Source organism: Argentina silus, assembly GCF_951799395.1.
Source record: "Argentina silus genome assembly, chromosome: 9".
NCBI lineage: Eukaryota > Metazoa > Chordata > Actinopteri > Argentiniformes > Argentinidae > Argentina > Argentina silus.
Window position 1 is genome coordinate 9,254,803 of NC_139663.1, and position 14,698 is coordinate 9,269,500.

Here is a 14,698-nt window from a genome sequence, read left to right on the forward strand (position 1 = left end):
AGGTTTTTAATGTACTGTAAATTCCCATTCGTTCTTGTTGGCTATTCAAGATAACAGATTATAACACTAAAAAACACAGGCTAGGACCTTACTTAACAGAGCAGGACAAGTGCCTGGGGTGGCAAATGGACCATGTAAGTTAGTTAACACATCATCATTTCTCTGAATGTTACTTATATGTAGGCCATGTTGTGTGTTGTCTGTCTCTGGTGAGACGTGTCTTTATCTGTGTTTTTTACTTTGTTTGACCTCATGTGATGTGAACTGAATGTGCCTCTGTAGAGATGTGTTGTAATATATTTTCAGAACTGTGTGTCTGAGTGAAATAAAGGTGACCTATTGGAACACAACTGTGTATGTTTCTTTGTATGTCCAGACCATTACAGAAATGGTCTATAATAGGCTGAAATATGGTCATCTAATAATACAAAATGACAGGGATGTCTGGATTATACATTAGGCCTGTAGATAGGCTCCATGACAGGTGGCTCCACAATAATTCACATTCTCAGATCTATCAATCTCAATATGATGAAGAATGATATGATATTACATTAACATTAATGTGTTAAGAATAGCAGGCCAACCCTCAATCTGAAGTACATGGATTAATGTGATACAGTAAAATGATTTGTCATTCTTCTTCTACCCTGCTTCTGGTTAGCACAGTGACATGTCGGAGCATGCATGAAATAACACTCTTGTGTTAATGTAATCTGGGTGTCATTAATTTGAATCCATCTGGTGATTATACTCAGTTATGCAATAGACTGGGCCTAGAGGCTGGTGTTATATAAGACCATCCCTCACATCAGAGATTCATTTATGCCCATGTGCAGCTTTCATTCAGCCAGCCGAGCTATACCCATGAATATGGGGATATACTGTTACCTTTATGCAAGAGTACAGTGCATAAAGTAGTTGTGGGGTGATAAAGAGTGGCTTTCTTCAATCTGTCACATCAAAGTGGGAAGGGCTCCTTACGTCATATCAAGCGGTAACGCCTTACATGCACTGCGCATGTCAGTCATTCCGTCTGTGTTTTGAGTTTATGTATGTGTGTCTGCGTATGTGTCCGTTCTCACACGAGTGTACTGCAATTTCGAATTCTCTCATCCACCGCCAGAATGGCAACTGCAGCCCCAAACCCAGAGGATTCCAGCCGAAGCAGTAGCGGCACCAGCACACCCAGCGTACTTGCCGGGGACGGGGACACGGAAGAGGCCGAGGATTTTACGTCCTCCTCCCACTGTTCAGAGCTGTCTCGCCGGCAGAACGAACAGAGGAAGCAGGGATTGTTCTGCGACGTGACGCTGGCCTTTAGTAGCGGGGCGGCAACCGGGAATGTTCAGAGTTGTGAGTTTTCCGCGCACCGCTCCGTGTTGTCCGCGGCTACGGACTATTTCACCCCGCTGCTGGGAGGGCAGTTCTCCGAGTCACTATCCGGACGGGTTGAAATGAAAGAATGGAGCTCAGAATTGGGACCAGACCCAGAGACAGTGGAAAGTGTCATTCAGTACATGTATACGGGAGAAATGCGTGTTAGTACCTGCAATGTGCATGAAGTGTTGGAACTCGCTGACAGGTTTGTTGTTTGTTGTCACTAAACTATAACCAACTTACTTGAATTGACAGCTTGCATTGTCTTGTGTGGGGATCCATTGTTAGTTTTGCTTTATTTTGTGAAATATTTGAATTAAAATGTCCATTAACTCTAAGTACATTGTGTGTGTGCACTTGGGACAATGGTTGGCCATATCCTGTCAAACCTGAACTTTGTTATGGTGAATTCATGGGTGTCAAAACTGTTGATTTTTTTTCTATTGCCTACAGGTTCCTTCTGCTGCAGCTGAAGGACTTCTGTGGTGAGTTCCTGAAGAAGAAGCTGAGCCTGACCAACTGTGTAGCGGTGCACAGCCTGGCCCACATGTATACTCTAGATCAGCTGGCACTGCGGGCAGCAGACATGATCCGCCGCAACTTCCACAAGGTCATCCAGGATGAGGAGTTCTACACCCTGCCCTTTCACCTGGTCCGTGACTGGCTGTCTGACGGGGAGATCACAGTGGACTCTGAGGAGTTGTTGTTTGAGACGGTGGTGAAGTGGGTGCAGAGGAACACAGAGGAGCGGGGACGCTACTTTGAGGAGCTGTTCCGTCTCCTTAGGCTGCCCCAGATTAAGCCCACCTACCTGGCCAGGGTGGTGAAGAGCGAGAGTCTGGTGGCTGCCAACGAGGCCTGTCTCCGCCTGGTGTCAGAGGCTGTGGAGGGGCACGCCATCCGCTTTGAGAACCTCAAGTCAGCAGACATGGAGTTTTGGTCCTCTTACATGGCCACCTTCCAGCCGCGCTTCGGCCAGAACATGGATGTAATCATGGTGGTGGGTGGGGTGTCAGAGGGGGGAGACTATCTGAGCGAGTGCGTTGGCTACTTCATCTACGAGGACCGATGGGTCAACCTGCCACACATCCACAACCACCTGGACGGCCATGCCATCGCTGCGTCTGAGTCTCATGTCTACGTGGCGGGCTCCATGGAGCCGGGCTTCGCCAAAACGGTGGAGCGCTACAACCCCAACCGCAACACCTGGGAGCAGGTGAGCAACCTGACCACGCGCAAGCACTCCTTTGGCCTCACCTGCATCAAGGATATCCTGTACAGCATCGGCGGCCATGGAAACTTCAGCCCCGGCTTCAAAGACGTGAGTGTTTACGAGCCAGAGCAGGATAAGTGGCACAACCTGGAGTCAGCGCCCAAGATCCTGAGGGACGTGAAGGCAGTGAGCGTCGAGGATCGCTTTGTGTACGTGACGGCGCGTACGCCTGTGGACACGGACAACGAGGACGGGTTGAAAACGGTGACCACACGCTACGACACAGAGAGCCGCCAGTGGCAGGACGTGGACTCCCTGCCCCTCATAGACAACTACTGCGTCTTCCAGATGGCCGTGGCATCCACCAACTTCTACCACACGGCCTCCTGCTGCCCCAAGAGCTACACGGTGCGCAACGAGGAAGCCAAGCAGAAGATCAGCGCCCGCATCTCTGACGAGATCCTAGAGAGCCTGCCGCCTGAGGTCACCAGCATCGAGGGCGCCGCCATCTGCCACTTTGACGAGGACGTCTTCGTCATTGGCGGCTGGAAGAACAGCGACGACGTGGACAAGCAGTACCGCAAGGAGGCGTACCGCTACTGTGCCGAGAGGAAGCGTTGGATGCTGCTGCCGCCCATGCCCCAGCCTCGCTGCCGAGCCACCGCCTGCCACGTCCGCATCCCCTACCGCTTTCTGTACGGCTGCCAACGCTACCCCATGCCTCAGAACCTGGCCCGCCAGCGAGACCGCATGCAGCAGATGCAGCAGTTGCACCGGCGTACTCTCACTCTGCGCAGGCAGCTGCAGTCCCAGATAGAGTGTTGAACTCCCCCCCCCCCCCCCCCCGCTGTTCACCACATCCCCCCGCCAGGGAACCAGCCCATACCAGGACACCAGCCATCGTTCATCAACCCCACTCATATCCTGCTGCAGGGGCTCCGATGTTGCTCTCATGTTGGTTGTTTTTTTTAACTGAACTCTGTGCCATCAGCGCTCATCAGGTGGTGAGAGTGTGGTGTTAGTGATTGACTATGGTGTTGAAGGCCAGGAGATCTAGGTAGGATCTGTGTTGGCCAGGTGTTGGTCTGTATGGGAGGACAGACCGAATGTAACGTGAATAGAAAGTTGTACATTGACCAACATTTGACTACACTATGTATGTTGTATGTCGGCACAGATGATGTTTATCTTTTTGTACATGCGATATATAGCTGTTTATGTATACATATATATATATATATGAAATATTTTTTGTTCCTTTCTTTTATCCTTGTATGAGGTAGGCTATGTGACACTTATGTATGGCAGAATTGACATTCCTTCAAACCAATCTGCTTAATGAAGCCACTCTCAATGACATTCCATCCAGTGTCTCAGTGACAATCTCAACCATAGGTATAGAACTATCTCTGTGATCTCGACATGCAGCTATCAGACACACAAACACACACTATGTCCAGCCAGACACCTTGACCTGAAGCCTCAGCTGTGCTTTATATTACAGTAGCTGTATTTGAATGGCTCTGCTTATTATAGCTTTGATAGCGCAACATGAATAGAAAAGAGAATACTGTAGTCTTATTCATATTTATTATCAGATAGGCTCTATGGTCCAATCAAGAGAGGACCACTTAATTTCCAGTGATTTATCACTCTGTTATGTTGACTGTGGCTTTCCTCTGATTGCTAAATAGGGTGCAATCAATTATACTTCTCTCTTCCCTTGGTTGCTCTTAACGTTTTCTACAGTCTTATATTTAACAATCAATAGTGTATTTCTTGGAGCAGTGCCGAGGAGAGGAATTTCTAGACAAATTGCCTGTGTGGCATGAGTTTGTAGAAAAGGAGGAAGTTGGAGAAGGATAGAGATGATGTGAGTTGGTGAATGGATTTTTAATCCATCCTCAATCTTTTAATTAGACTGGAAGGCCATCATTCCTGCTACGTGTAAACATAGCCATACTCATTACTGTGCTCTGTTGTTCACTAATGTTCACTTCTTAGTCTTCATGAAAATCCTTGTTCTCAGTGTTTCTGGCAGATATATTTAAAATGTTCTTACATGATAACATTCCACTTTTCTTGAGAAATTGCCAAAATAACCATTCCATTCTCTTGTGCCTCTGTCTTATGCTCATCACATTCCTGCCTATATGAACCCCTTAAGAAGGCCCTTGTTAGGAGTTTATGAATGTCTCTTTTAGTGTTGTGGGATGTCTGCAATGGTTTATTGAGTTTAATTTCTGGAGGGCATACAGTAGTTCAGATGGAGGTGTGTGTGTGTGTGTGTGTGTGTGTGTGTGTGTGTGTGTGTGTGTGCGTGTGCGTGTGTGTGTGCGCGTGTGCGCGTGTTTACTTAGTAAAGCTTGGAAAAGCATGCTGAGTAGTGCACTTTTTGACACAAACGATTCCTATATAGAGTTTGAGTAATTTATGGCACTGTAAATCAGAGCATATTTTTATTTAGTTCCACTTCAGACTTGGGTGATTGTATTTTTTTTATGTATTTAATCCAAATTTAGCCAATTATCAAGGCCTACTTTGATCCCCTGTGACAAACATTTCAACTATTGCTATGACTATTTACTTTTGTCGTCCAAAATGAATGTGATGTGAAATCTGAGGCAGACTATCAGCTATACCTCAGTTCTGTTTGTGTGTGTATGTGAAAGATCCTGCCAGATTGTCGTGTGGTCTTTTCACCCTCCAAAGATAATCATGTGAGAGAAAGGAACAATATTCCTGAGATGTAAAGAAAGTATCCTTATTTTACAAAGAGCGATGTCAGGTGAATGTGTTGCTGTTGCGTTGCATTCAAGATCTGTTATTAAGCACTATTACTGCAACTACTTCATAACATTAAGCACTATAATTGTGTTAATGCAGATGTGATATATACGTGTTTCCTCAGCTTTGATCCTCTTGCATAGCTCTGTAATTTGAAATATCGAATTAAGTAGGCTATATATTTTGCTTTGCATGTGACAAGTCTGACATTGTGTCAATATATTGGATGTAAGAAATGCTGATGTTGTCACTTGCAATTAAAAGGTCTTTTTTAATATAACCTTGATGCCAGATCTGTCTTGAATGTGGGGTTGAAATGGATAGCTAATCCACATTAATGTTGTTTAGCCCAATATGTGTATGCATCTTTCAAGGCAAGCGATAACATTCGTCTTTTGTTTGGATGGTATTTCCATGTGGACGTCAGAGATGCATGTATTGAGTACTATATCAATACATATTGATGGACATTAATGGGCATGCCAAGCAAAGTTAAAACATTTAATTGAATGCAAACTAGCATTCAATTAAAGCCTCCCTTATACTTTCATTGATGAAAAATAATTGTACCACCCGGCCTGATAGAAGCAATAAGAAAGATAGAGATATTTATAATATGAATATGTGATTTCCATGGGGACTTGGAGGATTTATTTTGATAGTTTCTGTCTCTGCCAAGATAGACTGCAATGGGCAGGACTGGGTCAGGTAGGGGTGGGGGGTAATGGTGGGTAGATATGGTGTCAGACAGAGAGGATGCTATTGGAGGTAGACAGTTTGAGCTCCTCCCGGGGGTTTGGCAGGGTATCTCGCGGGGCAGCATACTGGACCACGTTGGGCAGTCCGTGCACCACGCAGCAGCTAAGGGCACTGCGGAAGATGCCCATGTCATGGGCGTCATACCACTCATCTGTCTTCTCATCGTAGCACTCCACGTTGAAGGTGGTGGTGAAGCCATTGAAGCCGCCCACCACAAACAGCAGGTCATCCACCACCTCGATGCCAAAGTTGCTCCGTGGGTTGAACATGGTGGGAACCGTGCGCCAGGAGTTCGTCTGGGGGTTGTAGGACTCTGCGTTTCGCAGACGGTTGGCTCCATCAAAGCCGCCCACCTAAGAGAGGACAGGAGAAACATGGGTCAAATAACAGAATATCAGAACTTAAGCATAGATTTATTGTGTATTTTTATGTAGATCTCACCGCATAGACCTGCTCCCCATAGGCGATGACCCCCACCCCACTGCGCCGGCTTCTCATGGGGGCGATCAGAGTCCATTGGTTGGTCTCAGGGTTGAAGTACTCTGCTGTGAACAGGCACTCATTCCCATTGAAACCACCGCATATGTATACCTAGAGTTAAGGCAAATCGTAAATCCATCCACATCCATCTTGGCATTTGAATAGATCCATTGTACTATAGTTATCAAGCTGTGTTCCAGGTACAGTTAGTGTTACCTATTCCTCTGTTCTACTTACCTTTCCAAAAAGTGTGGTGGCACTGGCATCACTTCTCTGCTCATGCATGGGTGAGATGAGTGTCCACTGGTTGGTCTCAGGCTCATAGCGCTCAGCAGTGTTGAGTCGCACATACCCGTCAAAGCCGCCCATGGCGTAGATGCAGCCATCCAGCACAGCCACACTGACGTAGCAGCGCCGCGAGTGCATGGGTGCCACTTGATGCCAAGTGCGTGTGACTGGGTTGAATTTGCGCACACTGTTGAAGTAGTCAACACTGTCAAAGCCTCCCACGCAGTACACAAAGCCATTGAGATAGGCAGCACCGTGATAGGCTCGTGGACTCTCCTCCTCTCGAGTCACATTGACCCAACGGTCGGCCCGTGCATCATATGCCTCAATACCATTGGTGGGGCTGCCGCCACTCCAACCACCGATGGCCAGTAAGATGGCATAGGGCAGGCGAGGGCGGGTCAGAGGGTTGCGGAAGTCAGAGCTGGAGGGCCCATTCATGTTCAGGTCATACATGGCCTTCAGTGCGTTGATGATGATGGGCTTGCAGTCATCATTGTCCCTCACCATTGAATTGTTCTTCACATTGTTCATGAAGTAGTCTGCTGTCATCAAGGCCATTCGTACCTAAGCAAACAGACACAGACAGATATAGACACAGAATGCAGTTAGCAGCCGATACACCTTTATGAAATGTATCAAACATTATCAGAGCATTAGTAGGCCTAACTGTGTTGTCCAACTCTCAGTCACCTTGGGCAGTAGCACAGAGATCTGGGCTTTGCGGTCCTGAGGAGAATGGCCAATCCAGCGCAGGATGGCCTCAAACACTACATCTTCCTGCTTCACGTTCAAGTCGTCCTTCTCAATGATGTCACAAAACTGCAGCAGCGAGAGTTCCAGGAACTCCTCAGAGCTACGCACCATCTCCTCAAAGTGATGCAGGATGAAGAGATAGGCCCGGCGCCTCAGCTCAGGGCAGGAGTAGAAGTCTGCAAACTTACAGATGCCAATGCAGTTCTGCAGGCACAGCTGGGCCTCTAGGTAGTCACAGCAAGCTCGCACAATGCCCAGGATGGAGAACTGGTCTGCAGCCGCCAGAAGCAGTTCCACATTCTCTGCGGTGACAGGTACAGAGCGTGTGTAGGCATACTCAATAATGAGACGCATCATGTCTGGAGACACACCAGGAATGTTGTACACCCGCTTTTCTAAGTTGTTCCAGCCACTTGTGAAGAGAGCTCTGTCGATCAGGGTTTAGAGAGGAGGGACAGGAATCATCCATATTATACTGTAGCAAATTTTGTCAATACTCTTTTCAAGACAGCACAGCAATATAATAAACACCCTCTGCAAGTATATGAGAATATTAAGAGCAGTACACACTCACACAAATATTATAAATCAATAGTTGTATCTTTTATAGAATGTATCATTGCTGCCACAAAGAACTGTAAGCTCTTGTAGGATCTGGCTATTTTCTTCTGATTATCCTTTGGATCCATTCCAAGTGAATCCATGCCATTGATCATGGCCACATTCCCACAAAGTTGACACTCACCGGAAATATGAACTGCAGCCGCAAAGGATATTCTTGTGTGCATTGAAGTCGATGCCATTGACTTTAATGACCACATCACAGAGTTTTCCTTCCAGTCGTAGCTCATTAAATATTGTACAGGCCATGGAACTCATTTTTCTCTCCATGTTGCATCTCTGAAATTTAGAGGTGGACGCCTCTTCCAGTTCATTCATTCTTGTGTTGAATATCTTTAATATACACTTTTTGGGCAAGACATTCAGGTGACATACTACAACTGTATTCTTCTGAGCAATGTGAACCTTCATTCCCCTTACATGTGGTTACATTATGTTCTAGAATTGTGGATTATTACATCACAGTGAGTGATACAAAATTAGAATGTTTCAGATACCTTTTTCATAATAAGCTGACTCCATCATAATACTCTCAGGGTTACATCTATGTTTAGAGAATGTTATTATTATAATATTTTTTTTAAAATCTTTATGTATTTATTTAAAATTCTGGTGGCACGATTAAATCCCGTGATATGCATCATCTCGTTCACAGGGAGTCCTGTGTGAAACGACAGCATAATTGAAACCATATTGACTTTTGCTGTATATACTTTACCGTTATAACAAAACAAAAAAAACGCATGAAGAATTCAATGTGTATCTACTCTACGTAGGAACCTTTATTACTGCTTTTGTGGTACTGGGGAAGCTATTATTCACACACACTCATGTCCGTCCTCAACTTATGCAAGTCGTTAGGTTGTCTGGTATTTACATCTTCAATTGCTCTCCCAGTTGCTACCTAAATAGATCTTTTGATCGTTTAACGTTTATTGAATTAAACCTCTCCTCTATCAAATTATGGTAAGTGTATTTTCCTTATTTTCCAATGAAGGACTACAATACATGTCAAATGGGTTGGCCGACCAGAAACCACAAAGAACAAAAGTACTCGTTGTTCTGAGCCCTGATCGTCTTACACTAATGTTAGCTAGTCAGATTCGAGCTAGACACATTCTTTAGACACATAGAAAGGCTAACTAAAACACTAGAACAACAGTCACATTAACAACTACAGGACAGTCTCGTTAGATACTGTAGCTAGCCAGTTTCCTATTTGTAAATATATTGTGTTGCTGCCATCTGTCAGTCAGTGTCATCATAACAAGGCAGTCCTCACTCTGCAATTACTAAGGGCCCAATTATAGAGGGTAATAGTTCAGGCCTGCCTCGTTTCTCTGTTTTTCTCTGTCATCATAGCCACTTAAACATGTCATGCACACACTCTCCTCTCCCTCTTTCATCCCCCTCCCCCTCCACAGGTGCCACAGCTGTCCAATCCCTCAGTGTGTATGAGGGACCCTCAGAGGGTGGAGGAGATCATTAAGTCTATGCAGAAGGCAGGCTCCAACACTGTACAGGTACAGTACTCATCCTAAGTATTTACAGTTAGCTGTCAGTTGTCTGGGCTTTCTCGGTTTTGCTTTGCACTACTTTTGATGTATTTTATGTTAGTATTCCTAGCTCCATTCTGAAGGGTTCCCCTTGGAATTATGCTGACAATGTCTCTTGTTTTTTTTGTTTTTTTTCTCAGGTGATCTCTGACTTCGACATGACCCTCACACGGTTTGCACACAATGGCAAGCGTTGCCCTACCTGTCACAGTAAGTACAGGAGCTGGAGTGGCTTATCTATATACTAGGCTAATGTTTATGTCAGGCGGTTAAAGTCTTGTCACTTAGGTTTAGTCTCAATGCTCACAAGACTTGTGTATACGGTGAAAGTTTGTGAACCCTACAGGGATGGTCATTATTTTTGTATAAAATATTAAAATGAACTTATAAAATCTTTATCTACACCCCAATTTGTAATATAGACATTCCAAATAAAGGACACAAAAAAAAAAAAAAAGATATTTTCATTGTTTATTTAACAAAAGTGGTTTATTTAACAAAAACTCAGATTTAATGTGCGCAAAAATATGTGAACCTCTTCAATCAATAGCTTGTGGCACCTCCATTAGCAGCTATAACTTGGAGTAAATGTCTCACATAGCCACTAATCAGTCTCTGACATCTGTATTGAGGGATTTTTGCTCACTCCTCCTTACAGAACTCAGCCAAATGAGTGAGGTTTGAGGGGTGTATGGCATGAACTGCCCGCTTCAGATCCTGCCACAGCATCTCGATTGGATTTAGGTCAGAACTTTGACTTGGCCAATCCAAAACACAAATCTTTTTTCTCCTGAGCCATTCTTTGGTAGATTTGCTTGAATGCTTTGGGTCGTTGTCTTGTTGGAAGACCCATTTTCAGCCCAGCTTTAGCTCCTTGACTGATGGCTTGACGTTCTGTTCAAGAATCTCCTGGTATACCTCAGAATTAATGGTTCCCTTAATGATGTGAAGTCGTCCAGGTCCAGAGGAGGAAAAGCAGCCCCAGATCTTGACATTCCCACCACCATGATTGACTGTTGGGATAAGGTTCTTTTGGTGGTAGGCAGTGTTGGGTTTTCACCAAACATAGTGGATTTGATTTGACCAAAAAGGTAAAAAAGAGAACGAACTTCCAGAAACCTTCAGGCTTGTCCAGGTGGTCTCTGGCAAAGTTAAGACAGGCAGTTTTTTTTTTAAATTTATTTGTTTATACTTTCTTGGCTTCTTCCTAGCAACCCTCCCATGAATGCCATTTCGATTCAGTTTTCTTCTTATTGTTGAAGCATGCACAGTTACCTGAGATGCAGCATGGGAGGTCTGCAAATCTCTAGATGTTATGTTTGGGTTGGCTTTTACCTGATTTATTATTTTTCTTGTGGCTCTTAGGGATATTTTGGAAGGGCGTCCACTTCTAGGCCGAGTTGCTGTCATGTTAAATACTCTCTATTTTGTATTATTTGCCTCACGATGGAGCTCAAATCTTGTTGAGATGATTTTATAGCCTTCCCCAGACTGATGTGCTCTCACTACCCTCTTCCTGATGTCCTATGAGATCTCCTTTCCTCTCGGCATGGTGTGTTTTGCATTCACCTGTACGGCTAACACAAAACTGACCAGGTTTCTTATCTCTATTTATCAGAGTCCGGCCCAAACTCTTTCTGAAAGATCTCTCCTTTGATTGGTTCATTTGGTACCCAATTATTTACCCACCTGATTCTACTTACCTACTTGATTTAACCAATGCAACTTGGGGTTCACTTATTTTTGCACCTGCACTCATTTCTTTATAATTTAGTTTTTCTCCTTCACACATTTCCTCTAAACCAACATATGGAATTGGTTAATATACATCTGTTATGTCAGATAAAAAAGACTGGTTCTGATTAAATAAAGATTTCATGGTAAAAACTAAAGAAATCTATAATTGCACAAGGGGTTTACATATTTTCAAGCACTGTATATTGTGCCTTTTTGCAGATATCCTGGACAACAGCAAGCTTATCAGTGAGGAGTGCAAAGAAAAGGTACAATTGACAAAGATTAGAGCATTTGACAGTAGTACTGCTTCCTCTAATACAGTGCCCTGCGTAAATAATGGGACAGTGAAGCATTTTTTCTTCTTTTGGCTCTACAATCCAAAAGTTTGGATTTGAAATCAAATGATGAGGTTAAAATAGAGATTCTCAGCTTTTATTTGATGGTATTTGAGTACATATTGGTTTCACCATTCAATAAATTACACCACTTTTTATGCATAGTCCCCCTATCAGTGCTTGCTCAGCTGATAGACTCAGTTCTTGGCTCAGACCATAAAACTGGACCCAGAGGATGGACTTCCTCTGCTGCCAGATACACCAAAAAGAAAAAGATTCCTTAAACACAGAAGTTGTTACTGTTCTTTATTTTCTTACAAAAGAAAACCTCATCCATGGATGTCACTGCTTAACTTAGTGAACTATGACTGTCTTTTCTAAATGCATACTAGCCATTTTCTCCTTTCTGAGTGTTCTTCATTCTCCCTCAGCTGGAGGACCTACTCAACACATACTACCCTATAGAGATTGATCCAACCCGGTCAGCGGAGGAGAAGCTGCCCCTCATGGTGGAGTGGTGAGTCCAAGTCAAAGCGTTCTCTCTGAGACAATCTCTTCCCCTCTAGACCTGGAGGCACCACCTACCGGTCAAATCGACCAATCCCCTCCATTCTGTAATTCACCTAGGCACTGCCCTACAACCCTATCAACCAATCTCCTCTGCCTTGCAACCCTCAGGTGGACTAAGGCCCATACCCTGCTAGTGCAACAGAAGATCAGGAAAGACCTGCTGGCTATGGTGGTGCAGGAGTCTGACGCCATGCTGAGGTGAGATGTTCCTGCTACTGTGGCATAACCAGACAATATAACCCAATAGATATTGAAGTGATGATGATGGGAAAACTGACTACAATTTTGATGTCTACACAGGGAAGGGTTCCAGCTGTTCTTTGACCACCTTAATGAGGTTAGCATCCCCCTCCTCATCTTCTCTGCTGGGATCGGAGACGTCCTGGAGGAGGTGATCCGCCAGGCGGGTGTATTCCATCCCAACGTCAAAGTCTTCTCCAACTACATGGACTTTGATGAGACAGTGAGTAGCACTCACACACTGTGACTCAAATTCATAAAAAAAATAACAGTCTACAAAAACTCCACCAACACACAAGAATTGAGTATGGAAATAGTGCCTTGCAGTGTTCATCTTGGTAGAAATGTATCCCAAAAACAGGATTGCATGTGACTACACTGAAACAGCTTTTAAAGCTAGTGGTGATACAGATGCTTTCTTTCTGAATGGATGTAATGGATGGAACCCATTATTTATCCTTCTATTCCAGGGGGCGCTGAAGGCATTCAAAGGGGAGCTGATTCACATCTACAACAAGAGGGAGGGCGCCCTGCTCAACACGGGCCACTTCCAGGAGCTGGAGGCGCGTCACAACGTCCTGCTGCTGGGAGACTCTCTGGGTGACCTGACCATGGCTGATGGGGTGCAGAACATAGAGAACATCCTCAAGATCGGCTTCCTCAATGACAAGGTACCACTCATGTCCATGCTGTTGTGTGATTGATTAGTGTGGTTGTTGTCACATTCTTATTATTTATTTATTTTATATAGTGTTTTTTGGGTGGGTTTTTTTACGAGTATAGTGCAACAGCTGTCAGCTTTTACTGTTGAAGTGAAGCTATGGGTTCATGTTCCTTTGCTAACTATATCCTGTCTGTATGCTCTTTGTTTTTCTTAGGTGGAGGAAAGGAAGCAGTCCTACCTAAATGCCTATGACATTGTGCTGGTGAAGGATGAGACCATGGAAGTACCCAATGCTGTTCTTCTCCACATCACTGGCAAAAATTGAAGTTCATCTCACTGGCCAATCAGCAACGGGCGATCTGATGCCACAAGAAGGCAGTTGCCCTTGTTTAGGAAGCTTTCGCTAAGGGAAGTGCCAGTAGTCAGATATCCATAGACCAACATAGTACCATCAGAATTATACTAAAGCTACACGGTTCTTTGTATGTGTTGTTTGGTTTGTGTCCCAGACTGTGGAGTAATCTCTCTATCCCTCCCTCTAAGTCCTGTTAAGAACAACCACAACTTGAGAGCAACACCGTATCATCCTTATCAGTCCTACCTCCACAACTGTCCCACCTCCACAACTGTCCCTCCTGTCTCCACAGTTGAATTTGTGAACCACCAGACATCCAACTGAAATGGGACAAAGAAACTAGGACACTAGCCCCCTCTGGTGGATATATGTTTGGGGAGTCATAGCATCGCAAGGTCACTGATGATATGCACTGTCTACAATAATATGAGGAATATATGAATGCATGTGGTTGCTGGTGTGTGGATGTACTCTCTATGTACTCTTGTGTTATGTACTCTCTATATGGATGAAATCTGATGGAGGGGAGTATGGTTTGTATCATCAGGCTCATTCTAGACTCTCAAATATGTGATATAAAGGGAAAAAATACAACATCGGATGAAGGGCAACCTTTCATGACTTTTATTATGTCAATTTTGTAAAGCCTTTTAAATTCCTAGTGTTTTCTGTTTTTGTAATGTTGTGGTTTTTGTAATGTTCTTCCCTGGGAAAAAAAAATATTTCTAAATCTGTGTCACATCCTCCTTACTATAAAATAAGAATACTATTCAATTTTGTTAAGCTATTTCTCATAATCGGTTTTTGTTTTAGCCCTCAACAATGTGATATGGTTAATTTGGTTTAATGAGTGTAGGATGGTATGTAGTGTGTTTTGTTTGGTGCTACAGTGCCACCAAGTGGTCAAATTTTTTATAAGCCCTGTATTTGTTGGGAGGCTGGAGTATCAACTTACTA

The 14,698-nt window shown here is 44.2% G+C and overlaps 3 protein-coding genes across 3 annotated transcripts; 2 read left to right on the plus strand and 1 right to left on the minus strand.

The window, feature by feature from the left end:
- Positions 1–1,020: 1,020 nt before the first annotated feature.
- Positions 1,021–5,647, plus strand: LOC310809516 (kelch-like protein 11; the record flags this gene model as incomplete). The annotated part of the gene is given in 3 exon segments (XM_083676806.1): positions 1,021–1,038; positions 1,041–1,585; positions 1,834–5,647. Coding segments are annotated over 3 exon segments (2,148 nt in total). The 3' UTR covers positions 3,419–5,647.
- Positions 5,648–6,123: 476 nt separating this feature from the next.
- Positions 6,124–8,554, minus strand: LOC310809289 (kelch-like protein 10; the record flags this gene model as incomplete). The annotated part of the gene is made up of 5 exons (XM_083676484.1): positions 6,124–6,492; positions 6,581–6,730; positions 6,857–7,474; positions 7,601–8,090; positions 8,409–8,554. The coding sequence occupies 5 exons, from the start codon at positions 8,552–8,554 to the stop codon at positions 6,124–6,126; spliced, it is 1,773 nt and encodes a 590-aa protein (XP_083532610.1).
- A 568-nt stretch (positions 8,555–9,122) lies between these two features.
- Positions 9,123–14,510, plus strand: LOC310809386 (cytosolic 5'-nucleotidase 3-like). Its single transcript, XM_083676620.1, has 9 exons — positions 9,123–9,250; positions 9,709–9,807; positions 9,981–10,050; positions 11,797–11,843; positions 12,344–12,429; positions 12,591–12,680; positions 12,783–12,945; positions 13,193–13,393; positions 13,601–14,510. The coding sequence occupies exons 1-9, from the start codon at positions 9,248–9,250 to the stop codon at positions 13,709–13,711; spliced, it is 870 nt and encodes a 289-aa protein (XP_083532746.1). The 5' UTR covers positions 9,123–9,247; the 3' UTR covers positions 13,712–14,510.
- The last annotated feature ends 188 nt before the right edge of the window (positions 14,511–14,698 follow it).

Excerpts from the sequence above, each read along its gene's own strand:
- LOC310809386 (XM_083676620.1), top strand. Across the intron at positions 10,051-11,796 it reads GCGTTGCCCTACCTGTCACA|ATATCCTGGACAACAGCAAG; the intron begins GTAAGTACAGGA and ends GCCTTTTTGCAG. Across the intron at positions 12,430-12,590 it reads CTGCCCCTCATGGTGGAGTG|GTGGACTAAGGCCCATACCC; the intron begins GTGAGTCCAAGT and ends TGCAACCCTCAG.